We start from the raw sequence: 19,831 nt of genomic DNA, 5'->3' as shown, positions 1-19,831 counted from the left end.
TTCTGCAAAAACTTAATTATATGTAATCAAAATTGCTTATTTTGTCTTATATGACTCTATCACTTGTTCAGTCACAAAACTCTTCCTTTCCATAAAGCTATTGTACTCTATTTGTCTTCAGTATATGCTGTGCTTAGTTCCATTCTTTTTTTTCTTTTTTTCTTTTTTTTTTGCTGAGGCAATTAGAATTGAGTGACTTACTCTGGGTCATACAGGTAGGAAGTATTAAGTGTCTGAAGCTAGATTTGAACTCAGGTCCTCCTGACTTCAGAGCTGGTGCTCTATACTGAGCCACCTAGCTGCCCCTGTCCTAATTCATTTTTAAAACATTACCAAACTGTTTTAATGATTGCTGCTTTGTGGTAGTTTGAAAATAGTGTTGATAAAGCCTCTTCCTTTGTACTTTTTTTTCATATTACTACTGAAATTTCTGACCTTTTTACTCCTCCACATGAATTTCATTATTATTTTTTCCAATTCTATAAAATATTCTTTTGGGAGTTTGTTACTGCATTGAATAATTAACCGAGATAGTACTGTCATTTTTATAATACTGGCTTGATTTATTCATGAACTTATCTTTATTTCAGTGGCATATTTTATAGTTAGATTTATACAGTTCCTGTATATCGAATATTTTAAAATATACTTCCAAGTATTTTGTAGCTTCTGTAGTTATTCTGAATGGAATTACTTTTCTTCACTCTTCTTGCTAGGTTCTGTTGAATATATTTATACTTATATTTCCACATACACATACATATACATGTGTATGAATGCTGATTTTTATTGATTCATCTTTTAAAATTATATTAATGTTACCTTTTAATAGATTCAGAATCTCTAAATATGCCATCAAAATTACCTACAAAAAGGAATGATTGGGGTGGGGGGGGGGCAGAGTGTCACGCTTATTCTCTTAATTTATCTTTCTTGCCTTCTTGCCATAGTTAGTATTTCTAGTAGTATGGCAAATAGTAGTGATGATAAAGAACAGCCTTATTTTACCTCCAATCTTAATGGAAAGACTTCTAACTTTTCTCTATTACATAATAACATTTACTCCTAGTTTTAGACAAATGCAATTTATAATTTAAAGAAAGGTCCATTTATTCCTATTATTTCAACAGTTTTAGTAGAAATCAGTGTTGAATTTTGTCAAAAGTGTTTTTTAACACCTAATGATATAATCATATAGTTTTATTTACATTATCGTGATTTAATATATTTATACTTTATTAAGACAATCCTGCATTCCTGGTATAAATTCAACTTTATCATAGTATATACTCTTTATAACATGTTTTTATGACTTAATTGTTAATATTTAAAGTTTAAAAAACCCAATGTTCATTAAAGATATTTCTATTTAGCTGTGTTTCACTGCTCTCTCTAAAACATGTACATAATTTGAATCATAGAGATTGGAAAAATATCTTCTTTTAATATCATTAGAGTTTATACAGTAATGGAATTAACTGTTCTATGATTGTTTGATAGAATTAATTTGTGAATCCATCTTGTTTTGCTTTGCTTTGAGAGTTTATTCATAGATGACTCAAATTCTTTTTGTGATACTAGCTCATTTAAAGTTTATTTCTTTTGTTAAATTATGCATTTTACAATTTTTTAAGTATGTATATATTTCCTATAAGTTTTCAGGGTTTTTTTTTTTTTTTTTTTTTTTAGCAATCCTAATAGTTCCTAATAGCATTCTTTATTTCTTCGTCAATTTCAAAGTTATTCTTTTTCATTTCTGATATGAACAATGTGGTTTTCCTTTCCTTTTAAAAAAAATCAACTTACACAATTTTATATATTAATGTTTTTTAAAAGTCTTCATTTTATTTATCAATTTCAATGATCTTTTTACTTTCGATTAATTAATCTTTTCATCTTTGGAATCTACTATGTTATTTAGTTTGGGGTCTCTGATACATTGTTTATACTTTTTAACCGCATGCCCAATTCACTGAATTTTTTTTTTCTTTTGATGATAAAAGCTTTCAGAAATACAAATTTTTCTCTTCAGTATTATTTAAACTGAATTCCATAAGTTTTAATATATTGCTTCATTATCATCATCTTCTTTGATAAAATGAAAATTTTCATTGTTTATATAATGTTTCTTTGCCCTATCAGTTCTTGAGAATCCTGTATATCTTAGGGGCATATCTAATTAAATTGGAGGGCCAGGAGGGACATTTTTAATAAAAATCATTCAATAATCGTTTCCTCTATGTTCACAATTTTTACTATTTCATTGGGTATGCAAACACATTTATTACCAGTATTAGTTCTTTTGCATGAATCATAAGATCACAAATTGAAAACTATAAAGAATCTGAAATTTTCTTTAGTTCAGCCATGGATTAAAAGTTAATCATTTGAGCAACAAATTAAATTAAGCACATGGAAATCAAGGAAAACAAATATCATCTTCATTAACTAAATTTGCAAAGAGAACATATGTGGGGCAGTGTTTGACAAGATTATAGCTAACAATAATAAGATTTGAAATGTTTCCATCTAAAATGTTTTAACCCCCTTTCAACTCACACAACACCCCAATGAAAAGAAGTCAAGGAGCAAAGAATAGAGGGAATATTTTTAACAGCTAAATTACCTTAAAATTGTAAAGGTTTGTCCATAACTTAAGATAAACCCTCTTTTTTTCCCCCCCAAATAAATTTTCATTAAATATCTACAATGTACTATATATGATCCTAGTTACAAAGGCAAAAGAAATTTCACCCTGCCCTCAAGGCAGAGTACATTAATATTAATCATAATTACCAAGTTCTATTATCTCACAAATAAGTGATTTTACAGATTTTATACATTTTTGGCAACTGTAATGCATAATTATCAAAGTGTAGCAGGAGTCTTCTCTCTTGAAACATACTCAAGAGATATAATTCCTGGTTCTAGGGACCACTTGAATCATTTGATGTTTGCTTCCAGCAATATAGTAGCCCAGGGCTCTGAAGACTTGCCATTTTGGCATGGTGTAGGAAACTCTGAATGGTCCTTAATGTTCTCTTTCTTCCATGATCAATAAGGATAGAGGGAGATTCGTAAGAATGGGGTATTAGTTTAAAGAAAGGACAACTTCCAAATTGGCCTCTATACTTTGACTTCCTTCCATGGAAAATACTGCACTCTTTGTTTTGACTCTACCATTTGGGGGTGGAAGGTGGGAGTAGGGAACAAGAAGCATGGGGCAGAGAGATGGAATAGCTAAATTATTTATCATATATGCAAAAGTATATTCAGGGAAAAGCTGGCTATTTTCTAAACCAGAAACAACCCACAGGACATTTAATGATCATTCAATTACTCTACATTATTCTTCGTTTTAAAAGAAATGTACTTTCATGTTTAAGTTTATTCTTTTTTTTTTTTTTAAGTAAGCATTCATTACTTCTCCTTCCCACTATCCTCCCCAATTGAACAATTTTAAAAATAAAGAAAAGGCAAAAGAGAAAACACTTATAACAAATATGCAGAGTCAAACAAAAAAAAATTCCTATGTTGGTCATATCCAAAACTGTATGCTTCATTATGAATTTTAAGTCCATTAAATCAAAAATAGGAGTTAGCAAATTTCATTTTTGATCCTTTGGCTTTGTAGCTTATCACTGCATTAGAGTTCTATGTCTTTTGTTTTCTTTAAATGTTGTCATTGCGATCAATTCTCATGAGCGTGACTCTTTCCAACAATGAGATGACTGATGCCAATTCCAATGAACTTCTGACGAAGAGAGCTATCTACACCCAGAGGGAGGACTGTGGGAACTGAATATGGATCACAACATAACATTCTCACTCTTTTTGCTGTTGTTCATTTATACATATTAGATTTAACATATATTTTAATATGTATAACATATATTGGATTGCTTGCCATCTAGGGAAAGGGGGGGAGGAAAGAGGGGAAAATCTGAAACACAAGGATGTAATTGAAAAATTATCCGTGCATATGTTTTGAAAATAAGAAGTTTTAAAAATAAAATAAAATATGTCATTGTATAATTTTTCTTCTAGTTTTGCTCATTTTGTTTTGCCTCATTTCAGAGATTTTCCCCATTTACTCTGAAATTGTTCATTTGTTACTTCTTATGGCCCAATAATAATCCACTACCTTTACAAAATGTGTTTGCGTTTTCCTAAGAGATACTGTCCCACACTTTAAAAATTACTTCAAATGTTTAACTTCGGCAAGGAAAATAATCTTTTTTTTAAAATATAACTAGAATGCTACATTCAGTCCAATAATCATAATTAGCTTCATCTGTACAGCTTTTTTTTTTTTTTAAACAATTTTCATTTCTGGAGGTATGATTTTAGTCTAAGCCCCATTGAGATTGCATGGTGTAAAGCTTCTAATACATACTTTGTGTAGAAAATCCCAGCCATGTAAATCTTCTAAACTTGTACACTTACCATAAATCACTAACCTCCTAATACAACATAGAAGCAGTATCTAAATGACACAAATTTTCCACTGCACCAATACAGTAAACTATTATCCTGACGAAGGTAGTCATAATCTGAATATCTCAAAAGGATTAAGATTTTTTTTTTCTTCTAATGAAACAGGAACAAAGTTAATAAGTAGTAATTTAAGAATTGAAATTTTCTATAAAGAAAATTGGGGCAAGTGGTTCAGGAAACTATATATCAACGTCATAATAATTCATTTTTTAAAAGGGTAGAATAATTAATTTATTTAGAAGCAAATTATATTAGAAACATTTTCTACTGCATTTTCTGTTCAGATTCTGAAGTAGGATTAATAACATAATTGAACTAAATAAAGTAAAAAATTGAAGTCACTTAGATGTCGGTAAAAGTAGATTTAATGTAAATATCTCTAAATCTAATAAAAGAGATAGTTAATTACAAATTTACTGACAATCTGGTACTGTTCTATATCATCTAGCACAAATCATTACATTCATAAGATTTAAAATAAAATTTAAAGTATATTATAATTCTAATTTATATTTTAATTGGCTGTATGTCCTCTGTCTATGCCATTGTTATCTGTCATATTATCAATAAAGGAAAAAGACAATGTTTAATTTTTTTGATCTTTCATGGAAGTAATTAAGTGTTTGATAAGCCTAATTGTTTTGGGGAAATGGTAGTTGTATAAAAGTCTAGCTCTAAAAAAACGAGATCTAGCTCTAATCACCTCCTCCAAGATTATCCATCAAAGATGGTTAATTAGTTACAGGGAAGAATGGAAGAGTCATCTAAGCAGCCAAAATTCAGATTATAAAATCTTAAATTGGGTCATTCAGGTCTTTCAGAGACTCACTCTATAACAATAATACTCCCCAGATACAGAAAGGAAGGAGGAAGAGCTACTCTACATAGATATACCTCTATATTGGAGATAGCCACCTTAAACAACCTTTTATTTTACACATAAGGAAACAGTAGTTTAGGGGGAACTTGCTAAGATCACACAGCTACTAAGCTTCATTATTGGGGAATTTGAACTTCTTAACACTAAGTACAATACTCTAACCATTAAACAAAAGCTTCTTAAATTGTACCAGCTCGATAAATGAATGTGAAGGTCATGAAATTGATTTATTATCAATAAATGTTTGATTTGTAAACCAATTTTATATACCTATCATATCTGGGGTCATATAAAAATTTCTAAGATGAAAAGGGGCAGCAAGTGGAAAAAAGAAAGAAACCCTGAAGCTAGGGCTTGAGATGAATATCAAGGCTGCATAAGTCTCCCTCTATAACTCTATTGGCTGGGAGGTAACTTGATATTGACAGTACACATCTTGTTTTCTATTTGGTTTGAGTATTAAAAGTTTGAAGTTCTCTCCTCTATACCAGAGGACAGAGACAGTGGGGATTCAGCAAAATTATGGGAGGACTTGTAGTACTAAAATTGTTACTATGAAAGGACATTGGTGGGAATAAATATAGTAATAAATATATAATCTACAAACAACTATTAAGTCTCAGAATGAATTGGAATTTGAATGTTAACTATCTTAGGTGCTGAAAATTAGATTAATTTTTTTCTTTTTTTTGCTGAGACAATTGGGGTTGAGTGACTTGCCCAAGGTCACACAGCCAGGAAGTGTCTGAGGCCAGATTTGAATTTTGGTCTTTCTGACTTTAGGGCTGGTGCCCTATCCACTACACCAACTAGCTGCCCCAAATTAGATTATTTCTTAATCAAAATTTTAAAAGATCTTTATCATAGTGACATCTTAAAAATCTGTTCTTCTAGAATCATTTCCCTACGAACTAATAGCATAGGTGAATGTGAGATTTTAAGAAGTCATTGTAACTTTTTTTCTTGAAGGTAAAAATAAATTTCATTGGCATAAGGCTTCCCTGCAACCATTAAGGAGAAAAAGTATAACCAAAGGGTTTTGATCCAGAAGTGCCTTTATTGGATCTGTATCCCAAAGAGATCAGAAAAAAATGTGCAAAAATGTTTGTAGCAGCCCTTTCTGAGTGGATGCTCATCAATTGGGGAATAAAAATGGGGAATGGAAATACACCACACACATATGGTGTATGAATCGGGAGGATAATTTCAGAAAGGCTTGGAGAGACTTACATGAACTGATTCTGAGTGAAGTGAGTAGAACCTTATATTGCCTTCATTCCATTAAAGGCTCATTGAGAATTGGAAACCGCTGGAAAAAAAATCAAATCTATAGCAATGTTATATTTTTTCACAGTTAATTACCTACTTCTGCTTCAATCCTTCCCCAAAAGCATATTTGTATGTTAAAAGGAAGAAAAATACAAAATGAAATCAAAACATGTTTTTGTCTATCAAATCCCAGAATGCACTACATTAACTTCCTTCTCCTATCAGACACCTTTCAATCAAAAGAAATATGACCTCAAGCTATTAGAAAGTGATAATCAATAGTTATTCTCTCCTTCATTGACAAAGTGCATCCCAAAATCTGGCAATTATAGGATCAATTTAAGCTCTCTTCTACCTTCACTCTAAAAGTGAAAAAAAGTCATAAATGGACAATAGTAATGGAGACACATAAGAAAAGAAAAACTTACAAAAAATTAGCTTCATTTTTCAGATTCCTAAAATCAGGTAGAATCTGCAATCAGCAAAATACTTGCTCTGAAAATAAAAATGTTAGTAAACATAAAAGAAAACTTTCTCAATATGACTTTAGTAGAATTCCAGTTAAACAAGCACAGAACCTTGCTTTAAAGCAGTTAAACCCAGTGAACAAGTCTCAACCAGTGCCTACTCTACTACAGACAAAGCCCCTATTTCATAAAATGAGCCCATCTAGAATTAAATCTCATGAAGTAAGTACAGAAATGAAAAGAAGGATTGGGTAGATGACGGGGGATTTCTGGCCAGAAGAGCAGAAATGACCATCTTAAAGCATCTTATGAACATTAACTTAAAAGGTAGGTTATTATACAAATGACTATCTTATCCTTTCACTAGAGAATATCTAAATGTTCTTTCAGCAACACTTCCCCTGAGTAGGTCTTGACCAAAGCGCTAATAAAACAGGAAATAAGTTGATAGTGCATATGCCACCAACAATCACTGAAAAGATCAGACCTTCACCCACAAGAACCACTTCCTCCAAGTAAACCACAGAGACTATACAAAACAAACCACAATGTATCAAAGTATGTCTCTAACACAGTCTGATCATCAATTTAAAGCCTATGGTAAAATCTGTAAGAGCACTTTCACAGGATTTTCTAGGTGCATTTCAGGATCTGAACTCTCTATACCCCTTCCAGATACTACAAAAAAAAAAAAAAAATATATATATATATATATATATATATATATATATAGCACTTTCATGTTTTTATTAACCCTCTTAAAGCATTATATTTTCAATCTGGTTCACAATCTCAGTCACCCTCTTCACTCTATCCCACCTTTTATTCCAATCAATTGACAATGATAAATCTGTCTCTGAACCATCTCTTGAACATTCCTTCATTTTTCACCTCTCCCATTGAGATACTCATGATCTTTTATCTAAAATCTACCAATAAGTAGAACAGTAATGAACTGAACCAGCCACACACAGCAAAAGAACTCTGGGAAATGACTATGAACCATTACATAGAATTCCCAATCCCTCTATTTTTGTCCACCTGCACTTTTGATCTCCTTCACAGGCTAATTGTACACTATTTCAAAGTCCTATTTTTTTTTTTTTTTTTGTACAGCAAAATAACTGCTTGGACATGTAAACATATGTTGTATTTAACTTATACTTCAACATATTTAACATGTATTGGTCAACCTGCTATCTGGGGGAAGAGGTGGGGGGAAGGAGGGGAAAAGTTGGAAGAAAAGGTCTTGCAATTGTCAATTCTGAAAAATTACCCATGCATATATCTTGTAAATAAAAAGCTATAATAATAAAAAAAAAAACCCAAAAATAAAATCTATCAATAGCCTCATAATTGAACTACATTTTTCTGCATTGTTTCCCTTTTCCAATCAATTCTGCAGAACTACTGTGTGCAGAGTATCCAAAGTAATATTCCTGAAGCACAGACTGAATTAATTGCTCTACTTAAGAATCTTCCCTGATGAAAACTATCTTTGCAAGTATTTGAAAAAATAAAATACTACTAAAAATGGAGAGAAAAAAATATTCACTGAATTCTTATACAAATTCTAAAAGAAACTACAAACTTTTCAGCTTGGCATTTTAAATTCAGCTTTTTTTCATCCTTAATTCACATTATTCCTCCCTCCCACAGAAAAGCTCTGCATTTTATTTAGTCCAACTAGTCTACTGAGTATTCCCTAAACTCAGCATTTCATATCTCAATTTCATGCCTTTCTTTGCACAGGTTGCCTCCAAAGCCTAGGATGTGACTCTACATTACCTTGACCTCATATTTTTTTAACTTCCCAAGGTTTAACTCAGGAACCACTTTATTTCCTAAGAGAGTCTTTCCTATTTCTCCCTTGGTTATTACAGTGTTCCCCCCTTTCTCAAATTACCTTATATTCGCTTATCTCTATATATGTGGTATCCTGCAGAAGAATGTTAGCTACCTGAAGGCAATATCTAGTTTATGTCTTGTCTTTGTATTCCCATTACTAGACTGGTGCCTTGTATACAGTAGTTGCTTAGTAAAGGCTCGTTGGGTTGAATTCTTTCCATTCTAATAAAAATATTTAATTGTGCCAAAATATAATTCTAAAACTAATCAATCTAGGGAAGGTCTAAAAAAGCCCTACTCTAAAAACAAGTTATAAATGTGATCACCACAATGACTCCCTAAACACCAAGATTCAGAGGAATTATCAGTATTTTTGTCTTAAAACTGCTTTCTTAAATGACTACAGTAAGTCTTAAAACTTCAAAAGAAAAATAAACTGAAACTGGGAAACTCACTAGGTCTCTAACATTAATAATGCTAGTTTCTTTTAAATCCTTCCAATTCCCTTATAGACATGTTACTCACAGTCTCAAGACAGGAAAACTAATTTTTGACTGGCCAGTAGATTCTCCAGTCTCTTAACACTGGGAAATCACCCAGGCTGTCATGTGACTATGATCTCAGAAACCAGGACTTAGCATTCAAATTGGTAAAAGATCCTGTTTTGGTATGAATCTGAACTTGGTCAGCTGAACTGGTACATGCTGATACAATGAGGTAAACTTGGTATATTTTCTCTCTTTTATCAAAAGTCAGTGACAGATATTTGAACAGCTTAGGAAAAGATGAAAACAAGTTAGATGATTACTTTCTATACCCTAAAGCATTACTACTATAGGATCAGATAAACTAAGTATGGTTTTAAAGCTATTTGGCTTCATAGATTCTCCTAAAGTTAAAAACTCTAACAAACCTATTTCAAAAATCAAATATTCAACATAGATGTAGAAAAACAAAATTTCTAGATTTGAAATCTAAAGTCTAAGTAGTTCTAAAGAGACTGATAAAATACACAACTGCAATATGTTGCTTTGATTTAAGTAATCTTTTTATCATTGTAATAACATCTTTGCAACAGTTAGTCTTTGCTTATATGCTAGTAAAGATCTTATGTCCCTTATGATAAGGACATATAATAAGTAACCGTTTAGTAAGTAGCTCCTATTCCTTCCATTTTAATTTTAATTAAAAAAAAATACTTCACATTTTTATGATACCTGATTAAGGATACTTTATCTTCATTTTTAATTATTGACTTTGAGTTATTTGTCAAATGAAGCCCAAACATTCTGAAAACCAACTTATGGGATACAAAGTTTAGCTAGTCTCTTGTCTTCATGAATCTTAAAGTATAGCAGTAGAATAAGACACAACCACATATCCTGTTATGGTGTTATATTGTAGTTGTCATACTCAAATGTTAAAAACTAATGTCAGGTGTTGCAGTGATAAATAGTATTTGAGCTGGGCCTTAAAGAGTAGATAGGAACTTGGAGTTGATATGTCTTCATTCCAAACCTGTCCCCAATCTCTACACTTACTAAGATACAACCATTATGAAACTCATTTTCTTCATCTGTTTAATAAAGTAGGCGAGATGAAGATAATACTTGCAGAATTAAAAAGTGACATGATTAGTAATTCTTAAAGGGGATTAAAATTAATGTTCAGATTTTTACAAAAAACCTCAACTGGTATACCTAAGTAACAAGGTGACGTAGTAAAGTCAAGAAGACTAAGTTCAAGTCCGGCCTCAGACATTTACTTGCTATAAAAAAAACCCTTGGCAAATCATTTAAGCACTCTCAGCCTCAGGTTCCTGTCATTGGGGATGATAATATCAGCCTCCTCACAAGGCTGTTTTAAGGATCAAATGAGTTAATCTATGTAAAGCAAACTTTAAAGCATTATATAAATGCTAGCTAGCTATTATTATTAACAGAACTGTTGCAAAATCAATATTGGGAATCACTGCTCTGGAATTCAGCAAAATAAAACAGAATATTGTATTCAAAGACTGGGAGGTAGTTTAGATAAAATTATTAACACACTAAGAAGCTGGAGGGATTGAAACACAGAAAGTTTGATAAAGGATATGACAAGTTAAATGGATGATAATTACTGACAGATATCCTTTAGATAAGTATAAACACAAAAAGGGAAGAGAACTATTTAGCCTAGTGCAGAAAGTTTAATAAAAGTTACCAGAAAGAACTTAAAAGTAAAGTCTGGGCTAAGTATCAGGAAAAACTTCCTGACTCAAAGATCAGATTGTAGTTCAGTCTCCTCAGGAAGTGACGGAAGTTTCATCCCCTTGAGATACTTAAAATTAGACCCAAGAAGGCACTAAAAAGCATCCGGTTGGGAATTATCCATTTCTGACCTAGAATAGATTTGTTAACTTACTACAGAGAATAAAGAAGGATAAAAAAATAAAGATATATAGATACATATGTGAGTGTGTATGTATGTATGTGTGTAGGCAATGTATATGCATAGGCAATGTATATGCACCCATATAAATATCACTCTAAGAATATTGGCCACCATCCTAAAATTAAATATATCTTAAAATAAATACATAAAAAGGTAAATATTGAAAAATAATATTGATTATAGGCCATATTTTCATTTTACACAATTCAAGAAATAAATATGGCCTGATTTTAACTAAATATGCCAAATGTAGTTACTTCATTTGATGCTAGAAATTTAAAAAAACTTATTATTAAATTAATTCTAAACATTTTTGCTGAACTAAGGATTTCAAATTTTAAACAGAACAAAATATGTTAAGAACATTTCAATCGAAAAAATATCAAAGTATCCACATTCTGCTATGCTAGACACTGAAAGACACAAAGATAAATAAGATACAATTCCTATCCTCAAGAAGCCTAACAGATAATAGTCACTAATAAATGTTTCTTGACTTGACAATCAAGTAGGAGAATTAGAAGACAGGCCTACTCCACATAATTCTGTCATGAAATAAAATCATTATAAACTCATTATAATTCATTGTGCCCCTATGCAAAGACAAATTAGGTTAGACCCAATGGGACTAAGTAAATTCAGCTATCATTAGGTTAAGCCACATTTAAAGTACTGAACCTAACATCTAATATTTATTTTATTTTTTCCTGAGACAATTGGGATTAAGTGACTTGCCCAAGATCACACAGCTAGTTAAGTTTTAAGCATCTTGAGGTCACATTTGAACTCGAGTCCTCCTGACTTCAGAATTGGTGCTCTACCCACTTTGCCATCTAGCTGCCCCCAACATTTAATTTTTATAAATCCATTTAACATGGATTGTTGTTGCTGTTTCCATGAATCATACTGGGGTTTTCTTGGCAAACAATAGTGGAGTAGTTTCCTTCTCTAATGACTTAAAATAGAGGCTAAGTGACTTGCCCAAGATCAGACTATTAGTAAGAGTGTGAAGCCATATTTGAAATCAGTTCTTCCTAACTCCAGGCCCAGCACTATAACCACTGACTCATCTATAACCACCATCTAACAGCATATACCTATATACAATCATTGTTTCAGGGGTTGCTAAGTGGCTCAGTGGATAGAGCACCAGTCTTGAAGTCAGGAGAACCTAAGTTCAAATCTGGCCTCAGACATTTAACACTTCCCAGTTGTGTGACTCTGGGCAAGTCCTTTAACCCCAACTATCTCAGCAAAAAAAAAGAAAAAAAATCATTGTTTCACCAACAAGTCTCCCCATCTCTTGGCTCTAAGTATTCTCTCTGGCTGGAATACACACCTTCTTCCACTGCAACTACTAACCCCCCAAGCTTCCAGTAAGTCCCAACTAAAAATCTCATATTCTACTAGAAGCCTTCCCTAAATTTCTCTTATTTCAGTACTTTCCCTCTTTAAATTATTTCCTATTTACCTTGAATATTGCTTGCTTCATTTACATGTTGCCTTTCCCATTAAATTAGAAATTCCTTAAGGGTTGGGACTATTTTTGGCTTTTTTTGTATCCTTGATGCCTAAGCACATCATAGGCACTTAATGTTTTACTGAATGAATGAAATAGAAAATAATCTAAAGTTTTTAGTATGAAAATATGATATGTCTAGTCTAAACCTGCCATTTGAGGGAATTGAGTCCCAGAGAAAGCAAGTGTGATGTAGTGAGAATAATACTGAATTTGGAATCTAAGGATCTTGCTCTGAATCCTGACTCTATTCTTGGAAACTATGTGACCTTTTTCAAGTTGCTTTATCTCTCTTGACTTTAGTTTCCTCATTTATATGAACAGGGGAATGAAACACATGATCCCTAAGTACACTTCCAGTGATAAATTCTTTCAGATCTCCTCTGCAACCCAAATTTCCTTTTGTTTATTTTGCATACATTCTGTATATATCTAAAAAGGCAAAGTGGATAGAAAAGATGACTCAGGTTCAAGTCTTGCTTCTACCACACTAGCTATATTGGGACTAGAGTAATGACTTTACTTCATCATGGAAGTCTCCCTATCTGTCTGTGTGTGTGTGTGTCTGTCTGTCTGTCTGTCTCTCTCTCTCTCTCTCACACACACACACACACACACACACACACACACACACACAGTTGTTTTTCCTAATAAACTTCTTGAGGGCAAGGACCAAATCATTTTTATCTTTATATTTTGAGAACTTAGCACACTGCTTGACACATTAACAGGAGCTTATTCAAAGTCTGTTGATTGATCCATCCTAAAAGTGATAAAGTTCAAAGATCTTGGTCTTCCCAGGAACCCTAATGTAGGATTAGCAGTAAGATCAGATCATAGAATATAATGATAATTTATTCATGCTAATGAGATAACTAGAAAAAATTATCAAAACAGAAAAGGCCTTTGCCTGTTCTACAGGTATAAAGCAGCCTCTCCTATAATCACTGAAGCACAATTTCCATAAAGTTTGCTTATCTATGATCTATAAATTACATCCTCAAATTTAGCACTTTAAAGTGTTTCAGGAAGCACAGCTTATAAAATATGAGGTCAGTTAACTCAACACCAATGAACCTTTACTTTGTAACTTTTTTTAAAAACTTAAAGAGTAATAGAGAAGCAGTTAAGCATGAAACAAACTTTTGCTGAACACAATGCAATTAAAACTAAAAACCTAGAACTCTACTCTTGGCTTCTCAATGGACTCACTCAGTGGCATTGGGAAAAAACATTTAACAATTAACATTTGCCTTATCAAAAAAAAAAGGACAAAAATTAAAATACAGCATATAGGTGAAACACATTTGGATCTTTTCTTAAAAATTCAGTATACAGCATTAGTTTTCTTGAAAGAAAAAATGCCTTATGATTAAAAATAGAAATGAACATACTGATCTATGGGATCTAATGCCTCACTTTTCCTCCACTAAATAACTATATTGCTCTATGATTGTCCACATCATCCCAAATGTACCACTTTCAGTTCGGCATGGTCCCTTTCCAATTCTGCAGAAACAGAAAAGGAGGCAAAGGATGCTAAGAATCACATAGTTTTTTTTTAACATTTCTACACTGGTTATTGGTATTCCAAATATGGTCTCATTTTATCAATCTCTACATTCTCATTATAAACAAAACCAGCAAGGAGGAAAACACTGTTAAATAAAAAGATAGATCTCCTCAGAGAGACAAATAAAAGAGTTGACCAGAAATGGTTTTATCTTGTACCCAAAAATAACAAGAAATATCAGCTCAGTGTTCACATTTGGTTATTTCATATTGCAGTCCTCATGATAAAAAATCTGCCAAATGACTACTATGAAAATAATAGCAGTTTTAAACACCACCATCTGTTAACAGAAAATGAGGGGGTTGATGAAATTGTATGCAGACCTCAACCAGATCCTTCATATTGAATCAACATACATTCTGATAATTGGTGAGAAGAGATGAGTATGGCAAGAAAACTATTGAAAATTTTAGATTAGCAATGAGAGAGATCAAAGATTTGTAAACTGAAAAGAATTTACTCCTTAATAATTTGAATGCTTTCTTGAAAGAAAGCATCAAAAAGCACAGGCATGCAGAATATCAAATAACATCACACATAAAAACGAAATTCGTAATATTTTGCAGAAAATAATTTTCTCTTAATTTGAGTTATTCCTAAATCAACTACCTAAACAAAAACCTAAACATTAATATTTCAAATCATCAAAAAAATTCCTGTACAATTAGATGTTGTAGATGGTTTCTAAAAAGTTTGTTAATGATTATATATTTCCCTTATTCTAATGAAAGATCTTTCTATTGTCTAGCAATCAAAATACATCCCCTTTTAATCACAGATCTCTACGTTCTCAGGGATGACAGAAAGTTATCTAAAAAGACTAAAACAATTAGAATATTTAAGATCTGAGTGATCAGAAAAGCAGTCATCAAAAGTCTCTCAAAAGCAATGTGTAGATTCTACCACTTTCCCAATGAAAATCATGGAAAATGGATAACTAATATTTGCTAGGACTCACATTAAAAATTGCAATTCAAGAAAATTCTCATTAGTAAATGCATTACTTTTAGTTGTTTTTATTTTTTTTCCTATTTCTTCTCAAATATTCTAACTACATAGAAAATAACTATAACCAATTATCAGAAATGGTCTGGATTGCAAGAAAATTCTCATTTTTAGGTTTCAGTTTAATTTGAGTCTGGGGTTCTTATTTGTTTTTAAAGAGAGAGAAAAGAAAAGAAGAGAGAATGAATGTATGTGTTAATGTAACCACAAAGTAATAACAGGATACAACAGGGTTCTAGGCATCCAAAGTGGCCAATCAGAGCATGAGCAAAGCTAAAGTCGATCCTAGTCTCAGCACGTCCCTAAGAAGAATAAAACCCTTATCTTGTTCAACCATGTGTCGCTTGCCACAAACTGCAAAACAGCAACGCCCAAAGCCAGCCAGTCTGATTTTAGCTAGGGACAGACAGACTGTGCAGTCAGAAGCACCACAAGGAACATGGACTGATACACAGCTGGTCTGAGTGATCCTGCACACACTACAAAACATACCACATACCTCAAATGTGAAAAGACCATAACGAGGTCCATTAGCACTGTAAGTTTGCCAATCACTGAAAACTTAGCTGTCAGACATCAACTATAACATCAGCACTTGTTTGGAGTTGAATAGTAGGAAGGAGGTCACAGTGGGTGGTGCCTAGAGGAAGCTGGGAAGCATTCCCTACTCACTACTTTAAGGATCCTTGGCACAGAAGCAAAACTAAACCAGTACTTCCAGATTTTATCCTCAACATACTGAAATCAGTACTACAAGTCAGATTAAGTCAAAGTTTTACACAGTTAGAATAGGACAATTATTCACATTATGATGGCCATTAATAATAAGGGAAACTATAATACCTGTAATCAAAACAAAATAGTTAGCAAAAGTACAGTTTTTGGGAGAAAGAACTTGTAACAAAAATAACTAAAAAACAAATATCTATGCTGCCTCGTTAAATTGCCTACATAATGTCCTCTGAAACTTAAAAAAATAAATCTTTAAAGATTTTGTCATATTACTTTAAATCAGTGAGCACTATGAACTATCTGGAGAAATTCAAAATCAAATATCAAATACCAAAACTAACTTTAGTATCAATAACTAAAATACAGAAACTTTGAAGTTGCACTTCTCTTGACTTGCAACTTAGTCTAATGCCTACAAGAATCATGTACTTACCTAAATGACAAAGAAAATATGTCTAAAACTGAAAATAGATGGGCACATACAATCCCAATAATAACATTTAAAAAAAAGATCACTCTTTGGTTAACTTGTGTGGCATAAGTTGATGACCGTAAGCTCCATTTCTAAAAAATTAAACAGTACCAGCAAGAAGGTTAAAAAATAAATAAATAAATAACTACTAATACATTTGTTTCTAATGGGGTTTTTCTGTCTAATAGCTCAAGAGAAAAGATAAGAAATGAATGAGCCAGGAAAACAATTACCTACTCAACCCTCAAAGTGATTCTGAGAAGCAAAACACCCTAAAAAGGGGGGAGAACAGAAGCAAATTCAGACAGCACAAGAGAAGCATGGTGCTGCTAAAAGTTAATAGAAACAAACATTTCATAAATAATATAATCTCATTTAAAAGAACATATGTAGAGTTTTAAGATACCAGTGGGATGCTTTAGGTGAGGGTGCATGTGACATTGTGGAAAGTATCAACAGGAAGAGGAAGTGCAACTTCTGTCTCTGGAGGAGCTGTTTTGGTATGATAATAGAATTCAGTCCTTTTTTAATCAACAAATGAGTCCAGCGATTGGGTGTAACTCTTATAAAAGTAATTCAAACACTTTTTGTCAGAGTCCTATTGTTCCACCTAACAGCAAAGAAGTTTAAAGACAAATAGGCTTTTCTAAATCTGAAGCTTCTTTTATTAAACTTCAATTTTAGTTTCTTCTTCCCTTTCTTAAGTGATGTTAAGATTTTCTGGCAGAAAGAAAACCTCCAAATTGGAATTCTGATCCAGAGTACAGAAAGAAAAACAAAGCCGGCATATGCATTACTGTATAACAATGTAAAAGGGATCCAAAGTCTTTAAAAAAACTATATATGTAAAAATGCCATAAAGTTGAATATGCTTAATTTTTCCCACATCACATTTAAAAGTGTAATTCTCAAAGTTTCAGAGTACCTAATTTAAAAGGAGTATTTGCTGCCTTATTAAGTCAGAAAGGATCCATCTAATTTTAGTGCTAATAATGACAAATGTATATTTTAACTAGCATGTCCAACACTACATAATTTCTTTACTACTTTTTATATTATTTTAAACGACATTTTTCTGGGAAATATATCAACCAGAAATAATGATAATATAACGTCAATGGAATGTTATATATGACAAATAGAAATGACATATATAGAAATCCATCAGAAAGCTTAAAAAAAAAATCTCCACTCACACGCTTTACACAAACATACACAAGATACAAAGTTCCAGTGTTATGTCGAGTTACTATATAACAACTAAAAACTAGAAAGATCAACATCTTAAAAAAGATTCATGTCTGAAGTCAGAAAGACACATCCACCTGGATTGAAATTTTATCTCAGACACTTCCTACTGTGACCCGGGGCAAGTCACTTACTCCTGTCTGCCTCGGTTTCTCAACCCTTTAAAAAAAAAAAAAATGAGCTGGAGAAGGAAATAGCAAACCATTCCAGCATCTTTGCAAAAAAAAAAAAAAAAAAAAAAAAAAAAAAAACTCAAATGGGGTCAAGAAAAGTCGGACACGACTGTGACACAAATGAACAAAAAAGTTCACTAGTTCCAAGTCCCCGTTTAAAGAGATCAAGATCACACTGCCAACAACATAGCTCTCTACTTCAGGAATAATCAAAATATAAAACTGCCCACACAACTGGGTGATTGCTATAGCCTTGATATTCAGCTCTTGTTGGGCACTGACCTTCACCCAAAGTGACCTCCCTCGGAGTATTTGTGCCAAAAGAACCCCAATTCTAATTTTACCTACGTGTCTCCCAGAGACTCAGGAGAAGAGTTTAGCTTCACTTTGAAAACTGAAGGTGCGCATCCTATGTCACACTCCCCAAACGATTCCGGCGGGGAACTCGGCGACTGCAGCTCAGAAATATTTATAAAGATCCAAACCCCACTCTCCCCTGGGCCTGTCAACCTGAGTAGGGATGAAACTCGTGGAAGCCGACCCCCACCAAGGACTGACCCATAAAAGGAGCTTCATACTAACCTGTCCGTGATAGTAGGCTGTGTGCCACTCATTGGGGCCCTTGGCGAGAGGTCTTTTTCCTATCCAACTTGCATTTTACAACAACATCCCAGTCCCCACCCCACCCCCAGCAAGCGCTGCTCCGAGAAAGACGCACAAGTCCAACTCCAAACTCCGGCCAGTCATAGGGCATCCACCGGGGGGGAACGGAGAGCACGGGAGGGGTTTCTCCGGCGAAAAAGTCTCGGGGGTTGGGGGGGGGGGGCGACGAGCTCCGGGCCCGCCGGGAATCCTCGGCACGGGCAAAAGCGAGAAGCCTCGCGTCTCCGCGGGGGCGGCCAAGGGGTGGGGGCGATAGGCCCGCCGTGTTCGGGCAGCAGCCGGGTGCTGCGCTCCTCCCGCTCCTCCCGCTCCTCCTCCCCTCGGGGCGCGGGGGCCGCGGCCGGCCTGGGGCCTCTCGGCTCTATCTGGGGCTGCGGACGAGTCGCCGCTGCCGCCACCGCGGCTGCTGTGGCAGCGTCTTCTCGTGGGGCCGTCCCGCGCTGGCTTCGCTCGGCACCGCAGGGTTCGGCTCCTCCATGTCCCCCGGGGCGGGGTTCCGTCCCGTCCCGTCCGCCCGGGGGGAGGGCTGTCCCGGCGGTGGCGGCGGAGGCAGGGGCAGGGGCGCGGGCGCTCGCTGAGTCAGTCCGAAAGGGGAGGAGGAGGAGGAGGCGGTGGAAGCTGAGGTCTCTCAGCGCCGCGGGCCGCGGGTCCCCATCCCCTGGGAACGGGCTCGGGCTTCTTCCGCACTCCGCCGCGACTCCTCCCCGAAAAGGGGCCTATCCCGACCCGCACTGCAAGGAGCGGCGGCGGGGGCCGAAGGGACTCCCTTCGGGGCCGCTTCGCCGGGTCCCGCGGGGTCTCCTCGGGAGCGCGCTTGGGACGGAGGGGGAGGGGAGCGGGGAATGCGTTGGACGCCCAAGGTAAGGCGGCGCGCGGACAGAGGGGGAGGGGGGCAGTCGCGACGCTTCCAGCCCCGCGCACGGGTTCCGGTTCCGGTTCTGTCCTTTCCAGCTCTAAGCTCCTTCTCCCACACTCGTTCTCCTCCCCCGCCCTACTTTTCTCTCTCTTTTGCTTTTTTTTTTTCCGGCCTCCTCTCTTACTTCTGGAAA

The 19,831-nt window shown here is 34.6% G+C and overlaps 1 protein-coding gene across 2 annotated transcripts in view; it reads right to left on the bottom strand.

Annotated features, from left to right (window-relative positions):
* The window catches only part of ARHGEF12 (Rho guanine nucleotide exchange factor 12), a 164,226-nt gene extending 145,346 nt beyond the window's left edge, over positions 1 to 18,880 (bottom strand). For both annotated transcript variants that reach the window (XM_031960156.1, XM_031960157.1), the window contains exon 1: positions 18,702 to 18,880. In XM_031960156.1, coding sequence (XP_031816016.1) covers positions 18,702 to 18,733 — 32 coding nt within the window. In that variant the 5' untranslated portion in view covers positions 18,734 to 18,880. The remainder of the gene's footprint in view (positions 1 to 18,701) is intronic.
* Between the last annotated feature and the right edge of the window lie 951 nt (positions 18,881 to 19,831).

The sequence above is a fragment of the Sarcophilus harrisii genome, chromosome 3 (genome assembly GCF_902635505.1).
Source record: "Sarcophilus harrisii chromosome 3, mSarHar1.11, whole genome shotgun sequence".
Lineage (NCBI taxonomy): Eukaryota > Metazoa > Chordata > Mammalia > Dasyuromorphia > Dasyuridae > Sarcophilus > Sarcophilus harrisii.
The sequence above is the reverse complement of the archived record's forward strand: the minus strand, read 5'-3'. Positions and strand labels throughout refer to the sequence as shown.